This window comes from Formica exsecta, unplaced genomic scaffold (assembly GCF_003651465.1).
Source record: "Formica exsecta isolate Colony F162 unplaced genomic scaffold, ASM365146v1 scaffold311, whole genome shotgun sequence".
Taxonomy (NCBI): Eukaryota; Metazoa; Arthropoda; class Insecta; order Hymenoptera; family Formicidae; genus Formica; species Formica exsecta.
Window position 1 is genome coordinate 10,417 of NW_021850365.1, and position 11,151 is coordinate 21,567.

The 11,151-nt window shown below is 32.8% G+C and overlaps 3 protein-coding genes across 4 annotated transcripts in view; 2 read left to right on the top strand and 1 right to left on the bottom strand.

Annotated features, from left to right (window-relative positions):
* The first annotated feature begins 2,637 nt into the window (after positions 1-2,637).
* Positions 2,638-5,114, top strand: LOC115237846 (39S ribosomal protein L32, mitochondrial). The gene is made up of 5 exons (XM_029811187.1): positions 2,638-3,020; positions 3,234-3,485; positions 3,655-3,797; positions 3,928-4,048; positions 4,897-5,114. The coding sequence occupies exons 1-4, from the start codon at positions 2,927-2,929 to the stop codon at positions 4,045-4,047; spliced, it is 609 nt and encodes a 202-aa protein (XP_029667047.1). The 5' UTR covers positions 2,638-2,926; the 3' UTR covers position 4,048; positions 4,897-5,114.
* On the bottom strand, positions 4,197-6,710 carry LOC115237845 (protein spindle-F). Its single transcript, XM_029811186.1, has 5 exons — positions 5,970-6,710; positions 5,304-5,568; positions 5,135-5,226; positions 4,878-5,070; positions 4,197-4,791 (listed from the first exon to the last, which is right to left on the bottom strand). Exons 1-5 carry the CDS (start codon positions 6,174-6,176, stop codon positions 4,496-4,498), a joined length of 1,053 nt encoding a protein of 350 aa, XP_029667046.1. The 5' UTR covers positions 6,177-6,710; the 3' UTR covers positions 4,197-4,495.
* Positions 6,711-10,625: 3,915 nt separating this feature from the next.
* The window catches only part of LOC115237847 (cadherin-89D), a 47,920-nt gene continuing 47,394 nt past the window's right edge, over positions 10,626-11,151 (top strand). For both annotated transcript variants that reach the window (XM_029811188.1, XM_029811189.1), the window contains exon 1: positions 10,626-10,848. The gene's annotated coding sequence lies outside the window, so the exon portion shown is untranslated. The remainder of the gene's footprint in view (positions 10,849-11,151) is intronic.

The following is an 11,151-nucleotide window of genomic DNA, read 5'->3' on the forward strand; positions in this document are numbered from 1 at the left end:
AAAGTCTATATATATACATTTTCTTTGATTTATTTGGAATAGATTTTTCCCCTAACATACATATATGTATGCATAGATAGAATGCGAGGATCGAAGATATTTTTCCATACATAAACTATGCATATTAATTTAAAAAAATCTGAATATATATAAATCATGTATATAAATTCACCTTTAAATATGGAAAAGTTTTGAAGGAGAACATTAAAGTAAAAATAAAATATACCTACACTAAAATACCTATTTTATACGATTCGTACTTTTCTATTATTTTTTCGTTTTTCTAGAATTTTTTTAATATCATCTTTCTCACTATTTATGCCTTTTTCTAGTTTGTCTCATAAATTTAATAATTTTCTTTTAATTAGATTTTTGTTGAATTTCGGTAATTATATGTATATTCATTATATAATTATTCTCAAGAATATCCTTTTTTAACGCATAAATAAAAATCTCTAACGTGAAAAATATAAAACTCGAATATTTCATCGAGTAATATACCATATGCAGGTTAAAGCGCATTTAAACGCTAACACGCGCATGCGTATGGGAGACAACGTGAATGCGCTTATGTAGTCAATGCAATCTCTAAAAACAATGCAAAAATTTTATCCGTTCTACGCCTAAATCTTTTATTACGAGGATGTTAATATGCGTATAAATTATTATAATCATGTGCGCCTAATTATTTATTTGAATTCTTGCATATTCGCAAAAGAACCTGTCACTCATTTGACAGCGTGTGAAACGTCACTAGCAGACGATCTATACTATACGACGTCTGCTAGAACTGATTGACAAATAATAGAGTAAATCGCGTTGTTTCCACAGTATTCTTCAAAAATTACGTTGTTCTATCTATGTGCACATATTCTAGAAGTAAACAATAATGTTTCGGCTTTTTGTTTTGCAAGGTCAAGTACACATAGTTCATAAAGATAAGAATTGTTCGCAGAGTCACGTGTTATGTAATTTATGTAATAAAGTTGAGGAGAATAAACGCTTGAAAAAGACTCGCTTCGAATCTAATACTCCGAAATATTTCAACGATCGTTCTAATTTTACGTTTCTGTCAGCGTTTAGCGATCTCGCGACTCGATTACGCGAACCATTTGTCACTTGCGAGTGTAGGTTATGTCGGCGAAGCCTCGAAAAAGAATAGGAAAATCACACGAAAATTGAATGGAACAGCGCGTTTTTTCCATTGCATCGTGCCAAACGGATCGTCGATCATCGGGGAGATGCGTTGCGGGATGGAATTAAAACGAGTCTTGGCAGAGTTCAGTGACGAGAGAGAACGTACTTACCTGGCAGTGTTGGAAGAGCGCGCCGCTCGTTCGCGAGACAACCGGTCGTGATTTCGCACATGTCGTCGTCGAAACTTTCCTCCGCAATTGGGTGAAATGCCCGTACTGACACAGTTTCTCCGCGTGAGTACAAAGTCTACTCGATCCTATACTTGCCATAGCGGGGACTATAGTGAGCGGACTCGCTGCTGCCCGAGCCGTCCGAGCTGACCACCCGCTCCGATCCCACCAACGCACTTCAGAAGACTGCGCCCCCTACCCCACCTGCCGGTACCATTTCCAATTCCATCCCCCTCCCCGCTCCCATACGTCGGAGTTCCTCGAAGCCTCGAACGCGCAGCGCGCAGTCGCGACTCTTTAAATGAACCTCTATAACCTACATGAAGTTAGCCGACAGAAATGATTAATAAATATGATTATTTTTAACTTTTCTGAATGTATTTTGTTTGTGATTGATTGTGAGTCTGTTTTTAATGTTTATGACAAATTAGGTTTTTTGTAATTAACAATTTTATTTTAGTCATGATGTCCGGCCGATACTTTTCAGTAATAAACACATTTTGTGATAATTGATAACTGTAATTGATAGGAAATTGTTTGTGATTTACAAATATATCAATATTACACTTGTAAATTAAAAAATTTCTTAATTACTTATAAAATAAGTTTATTTTATAATTGTAGTGCGCATACACAAAAATTCGTCAATTAGGTTGCCGGTTGGCATCATAATAAAAAAAATTGAAAATTTTAATTACAAATGAATTAATCAATCACAAACGTTGAAAATATACTCACAAACAATTACAAATAATTTATAGTAAATATTCTTTTTTACATAACAAATTATCTAATATTAATTACATTAAAAGGTCGTTAACAAACATGATATGACAGCTGCTCCGAAAGAATGGGCTTCAAACAGTAAGCAATTTTATTAGATTTTCCACTGAATTACGCTATTGATTTGTTGGCTCTAAAAGTAAGAGCCAACCACGTTCGATTCAATGTGATAGTGACACACAGTGGTTCATAGTGACACAATCAATCACAAACGATTTATAAACGAAATACACACAGAAAAGTTAAAAATAATCATATTTAATCATTTTTATCGTCTTCATATAGGTGCCTTTATATGTCACTAAAGCTCGAATCACACTAGCGGCTCGCGGCTGCGATTGCGATTGGCTCTGCCAATCAGAAAGCACCAATTACAAGTATGATTGGAGCGTAGCAAATCACAATCACAAACGCAATCGCAATCGCAGCCGCGAGCCGCTAGTGTGATTCGGGCTTTACGAGTACGCCGTAAGCCGCATGCGCGCTCAGAATGAGAAGTGTCGTCCAATAGGTACGTTCGTTTTGTATAAACAGTCATGATGCATGAATATCTAGATATGATGCGCGCTATCCAAAAGTCAAAAGTGCCTAATTTCAGATGCAAGCATAAATAAAGGTCTCGTCTCGTGTCGTATATGAACGATTTAACAGTTGAATCAGTCGTGTAATTCGCTTTCGACAAACGGATTTGTTTTGATATCTGGTGTAATAAAGGTGTACGCAATTTACAAATAATTATTATTCATTCTTCGCAATTGTGTTTACATTGAACGAAAATGGCAGGCGGCTTGATAAACAGGTTATGTTTGTCTCTTCAAAGATTTGAACAGACAATTTTTCAGACAATTTTTGGTCGTGGCTTTTCTCCAGGTAATCGAAGGTTTCTATATATTAGAAATGTATGATTTGAATCAAATGTGAACAGTTGGTGTCATGTTTTTTAATCTCAATCAAAGATTTCTTTTTGGGTAATCAATTTGTCACGTGTATTTAGACAATTTAAAGTTAAGTTAAACAATTTGAGTGATAGATTTGAAATCTGTAAAATATATTGAATTCAAGAAAGCTTTTATTTCTATGCAGAATTATGTGCAATTGATTGCAACAGTTTCCTGAATGAACCGAAACTGGATAACCCTTTTGGCAGTCAACCTCTAGAAGATATTTTCAATATTGGGATTCTGTGGGCTGTTCCAAAAAAGCGACGTACTATAGAAAAGAGACTCGGCAGAAGATTTGGAGTTGAGAAATATTGTTGGAAGCCGCCTGTTCCAAAAACTAACTTATTAATATGCACAAATTGTGGTCACGATTATGAAGCTGGTCGTTTATGTGGTAAATTTTATCAGTATAAAATAGTAACAATTGTAATAATAAGATAGATTAAAACAAAATTAAAAAGCAGTTTAGATTATATCTTGAGTATGTTCAATGTGAAAATTATGATTGGAAAGCAATGTTTGTGAGTGAAAGAAAAATTTACAGACATATTCTTTTACTACAGGACACTGTTACGAAAAAGTGAAGGTTGAAACTAAAGAAATCAGAGATGCCATACAAAAAAAATTAGGTTTAAATCCAGTAGAGGAAAATATAATTGTGTTATATGATGGAGAAAAGCACGATAAAACACATAAATTTTGGAAGGTATTATAAATGTATTTGTATAATATTTAGGCTAGTTACTAGTAACTTGTATTATAAATACATCCATGCATATGCATTTCATGGAACCCAGCCATAGTTTTATATTCATATGGATTTGTCTCTAATTTAGAAACAAAGAGTGGTTGAGATGCCGAAGAAAAGACCTTCGTGGTTTCATCGAAACTTACTTGAGCCTACAACACAGGAGCCGTCAGATAAAGGGGATGTTAAACCTACATATCTTGCATAAGGTATGTATACTTGAAATCAAATTTAATCTTCTACATTTGAAAGTTGGAATATTCTCATCTCTGAAATTTTCGGAAATTAGAATTTTTTACATTTTCTAAGTAATATGTTTCATTGAATAATAAATCACATTAATAAAAGAAGAAAACATAAATACTGTAGTGTTTTTATTACACAAATATTCATATTTTTTTATTATTAATAACTATTTCTAATTCTGGAAAATAGATTCCATTTTCAATTTGCAATAGAGTTTATTGATACAAAAATAAATATATCTCTATATTGCAATAGTCATCCTTTGTTTCACAGTTTTCTATGTTGCGCTTATAGTTTGTCATATTGTACATATTTTATCTATTTTAATATTTTATATCTCATAAAAATTTTTTTATACACAAAATCTAAAAACTATTATGAATAGTATAAATCAGTATTGATTTAGAAGATCAATGTACAAGCTCGAACTCATCTGACACTTCCTTGATAAAATGACTTAAAACATGCTCGTGAAATTCTGTAAATGGTTTAGATTTTCCATAAACAATACCGCACAATGGACATGTATTGGTATTTGCATCTATGTTATCGTTTATGTTAGGATATTTTTCCATAGAAATACTGGGTGTCATAAGACTAGTTTGAGTTGCTTCATGCTCCTTGAAGCTATCATTGGAATCAAATTGTGTACCTGTTTGACACATTTTCTTATTTGCGTTTTCTCGACAATTATTACATATTGTGCCTAAAAATAATAAATTACATTTATATTTATGTTATTACGACACAATGATGAGGTGGCTTCTAATACTGAATTAATTTATATCTTACCTTTTCTCATCTTTTTAAGGTTCTGCAAGGTCCTTTTTAATCTAGTTTGCTGTCCGAGTAAGGCATCTTTAGTTTGGAACAAGCGAATTTCAACCTGTTTCATTTGTTCCAGTGAATCTGTATCAGAATCTTCTGGATATGTAAAACCAATTTTTTGTAAATTTAGTTCCGAATTATTCTGTAACTCCACCATCTGCGTGAAATGACGAACATTGCATAAAATATATTAATCGATTGCAGTATTTTTATTCCTTTACCTCGGCATATTGTTGCTCAAGATCAGATTTTTCTAACATAATACTATTTATCAATCGAAGGGATATTTCTTCCAAACTTTGTTCCTTCTCACCTAAACAATAAAACTTATCCTGTTAATCATGATTAATGTGAGGATTAGATATGATACAATTCAATATTTATACAAACCATCTGTAGTTAATAAATATTTCTTATTAGGATCCGAGGTATCCAAATTAGACACATCACGAAAGTTGTACGACGTAATGTCAGATGGCTGTATAGCAGGATGCTGTTTAAGTGTATCCGAGATTTTAATCAACTGACTACCAAGGGTTTTATTAGTCTTTGTCAATCTTGTTAATCTGTTCCACAGCTGACGATTTTCTGCTGCTACCATAAACATGTGATCAGATAGCTGAGACTTTTGTTTTGTAACTTCCTCAATCTTTTCCTGTGGAAAAATTGCATTATTGCATCATTACATTTGTGAATATTATAAACTGCAAATGCAAAATATATTTAGGTATATTTTTAAATTATTTTCATATTATATATATACTTATTCTTAGCAATATCGCAATGTTTGTTTATAATTTTATTGTATCCTTAATTATATAGGTAATATGAATAGAAAAAGCAACCAGATATCTTGTAGATTACTCAGTAAGAAAAATTTCAAATCATTCTAAATTCATATTTTTGAAAAAATGGATATTATACATTACAAAACTATAGAGTTTTTGTTTTGATTTATACAATCTTTATATATTTTTAAATATGGGTTTAAATATAGTTCAGAGAAATAAAATCTCTTTGATTTTGTGTTGCATTTAAATCTAATATTGCACAAACCTGCAGCGTAGATTCGTCATTGCTGTTATCTGCTTTGACGATAGCTGTTGACGCATCTCTGCCACATTCGAGCCTGAGACGAAGGTTTTCCTTCTCCACCGCTGCCAGCCGCGTCTGTAGTCGCTGACAACGTTCCTTCATGGTTTCAAAGGCGACTAACAGCGCATAGAACGATTCCGAGGTAATGTTCTCCGGATTCTCGTTCATCGTGCAATTCGGTCGATTCGTTTCAATTAATGTCGAAATGAAATACAATATGTGTCTTCTGCACTGTGCTTTACAAATCTTCTGCGAGTCCCCTACTCCTGTCAAGTCGATTCACGCGGATGCGAGGTTAGGAGACTCTACATTTTGTATATATATGTCTGCCGCGAGAACGCAAAATAAATAAATAAATGCATGAGCTCGAGTTTTTCTGCGAATTACGCGATATTCGAGATATCACTTTTGCCCCAACATTTGCGAAAGCCACTGCGTTATGACGGAATAATGCACGACATACCGGTAATTCCCCATTCTCCGTTACATTTATCAAGCGTTTCGTAAATATATATGTGTGATATGTGTGGCTGCTGGCGTCTGTCATTTGATCATCTGATTGCGTCTCTCCCCACTCCTCCCTCCTCCGTCGTGTTTTCAAAAGTGAGACATGACTCACGTCTCGTTTGATTACGCTGTTTAATAGTTCAACGATAAGAGGTCACTAAGATGGATAGATAAGACACGAGAAAAACATTGAATTTAATATTTATTAGATCGCGTAAAGGGAAAACAATCGTGTCACTTGATGCGATTGCACTTTACAGCAGATGATAAGAGAACGAACCAACTGAAGTTATTCGCAGAAGATCACAAGAGTCACGTGACTTTAAAAGTTTGCCGCGTATGAACGCTTCTTCAGCAAGTATCGCGGGTGGAAAGAGAAACGGTAAGCTAAATTTTAGTGCGGCTGATAATCGCAGAGAATGTAATTTCACACAGTGATTATGTGATAAATATCTGACGGTTGCTGTTTCTTCAAACGCCGAAAAATCTGTGAGTCGTCACAAAAAAAGTAGTACTTATATATGTTGGTAAAAATAACGCATTTTATGAATATAATTCTTTTTAACCTTAAATTTGCATAAATAAACGTGTGTATAAGCGCGTGTGTATATAAGCGATATTTACATATAATTTTATTTAATCGTCGTTTCATATTTGAAAATGCTTTGCTATGAATTAGAAAATTGGAAAACAACGAATAAATCATCTATTCAGGATTTTTCCAATGCGACATAACTTTTTGTATATCATACTTGCAAATATCTCTTCTATTTCTTTTTAAAGAAATAATTCAAATTTACAATATTTTGGAAATATGGTATCGATTTTTACATCTTTAATCAGGGTGTCTATTCCCTGGAAAAACATGGAAAACTTGGAATTCTCAAGGAATTTTTTTATACCTGGAGAAATTAGGGAATTTCCATGGAATTTTGTTGGGACTCGGGGAATTTAAAAAAAATTATCTCTGATAATTTTGCTCTTATACTGTAAGCAGTAGACAATCCGCCAATAAAAGCCATGTTGTGAATTGTGTTTAAAATATATTATAGATATATATCTATTTCTGTTTATATATTCAATGTCTTAACAAAATATTAAATATACAATACATATTCTTTATTTTAATTTTTCGTGAAAAAATTAAAATGTTATACAAGTTGAAAAGTATTATCTTAACGAAAGCTATTCAGTTTTATTTTCATTCATTACATTCATTACATTTTCATTCAGTACATTTGTAAATCTAGCACTTGAAACTTAAGTGGCTTTGTGTTTTTTCTTCGTATGAATGAAAAGCATTAGAAAATGCGCACAATAAAAAAACTTATTTTAGGAAATTGCATCAAAAAATGTTTAAAATATTCTCTTTATCTGGAACTTGGAACAAAAATACTGGAAGATCAGAGAATTTTCAAGGATATTTTTTACAGGATTGGAGTAGATCTGCTTTAAGTTTATTTTAATTTTATCTTAGTTTTATATAATAATCAATGTTATATGTTACGTGTATATATATATATATGTATGTATAAGTATGTGTGTGGGATTTTATATTACATTTGTGTAAATTTTATTATGATGATTTGTATTATTAAGTCTCGATTTTAACTTCCAGTTAAGGGAGAGAGATTCCGAAATTAAAAAGAATATTTTACTATCACTTTTTCGTAGCCATTTTATATTTTCTATATTGTACGTGTAAATCTCTATGTATATAAAAGTTGAAAAAATTTCTCTCTCTCTCTCTCTCTCTCTCTACAACAATTAAAGTAATCATCTCTAATTTAAAAAAAATGAAAATAAGTATCTTCTTTTTAAATGTCAGTTTGAATATCGTGTTTGATTTATGAATTATTAGTTTTGATATTCCTTCTGATATTTCTTCCAATCGTATCATAAAATCGATATATGTATAAAGGCAGCAAACGCTTGATTTATATCGAATGCTCCTCAATAAAAGCTTCGCACAGCTATAATGTTAGAGATATAACTCACTTAATTAGTTTGGAAAGATAAATACTGCGCGAAAAAAAGTTCAACATGGTATTGTTTCTTTCGATACACTCTCGACTTGCACACATTCTCTTTTCTTCAACCTCCTTTCCACGTAAAAGTCGCATCGTTATTCTACGCTACGGGTGACGAGAATAAGTCGCGAGATTCTTAAGTCAATTCATTCCGTCTGTTTCGTTACATATTTTGTCTTGTCGCGGTCGACCTTCGGTACATTACTTTCACCCGGCAAATGAAGAAAATTGATCCGGCTTATTGTTGCATTGTGTAAATTTCATTGATTTTATCGTGATTTGTGATTTATTATTATAACTGCTGGAAAGGGGACGCATTTAAACTTAATAATAGAATGAGACAAACATTTTATCAATCTAATAGAGCGAATTAATTTTCTTTTTTGCAAAACGAGAAGTGAAAAATGAGTTTTGTGTATCGATGAAATTAAATTTTTAGAAAACAATTAGAGATATAAATATATCTTATAGAGATGTAAATAGAAAAAAAACAAGCCTCGTTCTTTCCAAAATTTTTTTTTTTCAAATATTTAATATCTTTATATTTTGATTATTGCAAATTGATTTTTCATTATTTTTAACTTTTTAGATGATAGATTTGAATTAACCATTATTATTTTTAATGTAGCTCGCATTTTTGGCTATATAGTTATGTAATTATTATTTTTAATTAATAACAATTTATGTTATGCATCTAATTGAAAATTATCCGAATCATGTCGAGTTTGATGTAATTTATCGCAAAAGTCTTATTAATCTATTAAAATTACTTTCGAAAAAAATAAATTAAAAATATAAGAACGTTAGTTTTTTTTATTATGTTAACAAAAAAAATATAAAGAGAAATAATATTATATTTAAAAAAATAATGAAAAAAAAATTGTTTTTTTCTTTCAATGAAAAAAAAACACGTTTTTTGAAACTGTTTTTTTTTTTATTAGAAAATTTTTATATCTTTACTTGATATACAGACAAATTTCTATCGGGTTTTGATGTTTAATGTAGACATTAGTCGTAACAAAATTTCAAAGCGATATTGAATTGTCAAATTTGACAAGACACTTGCTAACTTTCTTTGACCTGTACTTGTTTTCGTAATATTTACCGTTAAACTAATCCATTTTACATGCAAATTTTGTCATTAGCATCGAGAATTTTTCGTACAGTACGGTTTCTTGCGTATCTCGTCTATCTCTGATCCATGCGATTACGCGTTTCGCATGGAAATGCGTGAGCGTGCAAGGACGGCGTGTTAGATAGTTTGTGAACCCGTTTTTCGAGCTGTTATACATATACAAGTATATATCGAAAACGAATTGCGTTCGTCCGATTTTTGACGTGACAAAACTAGTCGTCGTGCCTCGTCATGCGTGCGCGTTTCCCCGTTTTCTTACCCTTTAACGCGGGTCCCGTAAAAAGATACGACTAGAGTCCCTTTCTCTTTCGCCTAGTCATTTGTACATTTACATCAATGTGCGATAGGGAACAGTCTCCATTTTTAATTTGGTAATGGTTTTTGATATATATGATTTTATCTCGTTTGACCACGTAACGTGCTGTAACGTGCAACTTTGTACCTGGCAGGTGGGTTCGCTTTATACAGGAGAGTGTTATTTTTTTTATATTCTTTGGTCGAGTTGGAATGGACTTTTTCCTCGTCGAAAATGTCAAGCTTTGAGTAATTGATTCGAAAGAATGTAGTTCCTTTTTTTTGACAAGATTAAATTTTGCGAGAAAGTATTAGTAACGCAAAATTTCGTTTCTGTGTCAATATTAGATTTTCCTCAAATAGACTTTTAAATCACGAGGCTTGATAATTTATTAGAGGCAAAAATCTCGAATATGTAAAAGTACTCAAGATAAACTGTTATATCTAAGAATCAGCTACAAAGACCGCCAGATGACTTACTACTAACAATAAGTGTTGAGGCATGACAAGCCGAATGATGAGTGACGAGCGAAACAATCGAGAGGAACGCCGAGAGAAGAGCCGAGCGATCGTGCAGAACCCGGAAGAGAGGAATGGGAATCCTCTCATCTGCCGCTAGCAGAATCTACACGTTGGCCAGGTGAGCACAAGCAGGTAAGTACAGCCGGCCCAGTGTACGGTCGGCCGCCGGCTCGGCAAGAAGCTGCGTGGTAGAAGCGATTGGCTGATAGCGAGAGGAGAGTCCGAGTGCATTCAACTCGGTGAATCCGCGAATCGTGCACGACGCGCGGCGCATTCCCGATCGCTCGCAATACCGGTGAGGGACGACCGTGGAACATGTCTGGGATATCGCATCGGTGGATACGCATTACCGGTAAGCGAAGTCGATTCGTCATGACGTTTGTCTTCGGTTCTCGAGTATTTCGATATTTGTCTCGGTCATGGTAAGGATAAAGATACATGAAACTCGACGTGCCTCGCAAAGAGAAAAGAGAGAAAGGGGGAGAAGGAAGAAGAAAGAAAGAACGAGAAAGAGAGAGGATAATTTTTATTACAATTTTTACAAAAATTATTGCATAATTTTTTAATATTTTCTTGTATAATGAACTATTCAGAATTTTATATATATATATATTTGTTTATTTTTATAGAAACATAAGATTTTACATAATTTTTT

Bases quoted from the DNA above. Each gene is read 5' to 3' on its own strand.
- LOC115237846 (XM_029811187.1), top strand. From the start codon at position 2,927: ATGGCAGGCGGCTTGATAAACAGGTTATGTTTGTCTCTTCAAAGATTT. The intron at 3,021-3,233 runs GTAATCGAAGGT...ATTTCTATGCAG, and splicing joins TGGTCGTGGCTTTTCTCCAG to AATTATGTGCAATTGATTGC. The intron at 3,798-3,927 runs GTATTATAAATG...TCTCTAATTTAG, and splicing joins AAACACATAAATTTTGGAAG to AAACAAAGAGTGGTTGAGAT.
- LOC115237845 (XM_029811186.1), bottom strand. From the start codon at position 6,176: ATGAACGAGAATCCGGAGAACATTACCTCGGAATCGTTCTATGCGCTG. The intron at 5,569-5,969 runs GTTTGTGCAATA...ATTTTTCCACAG, and splicing joins ATGACGAATCTACGCTGCAG to GAAAAGATTGAGGAAGTTAC. The intron at 5,227-5,303 runs GTTTGTATAAAT...TTTATTGTTTAG, and splicing joins ATATTTATTAACTACAGATG to GTGAGAAGGAACAAAGTTTG.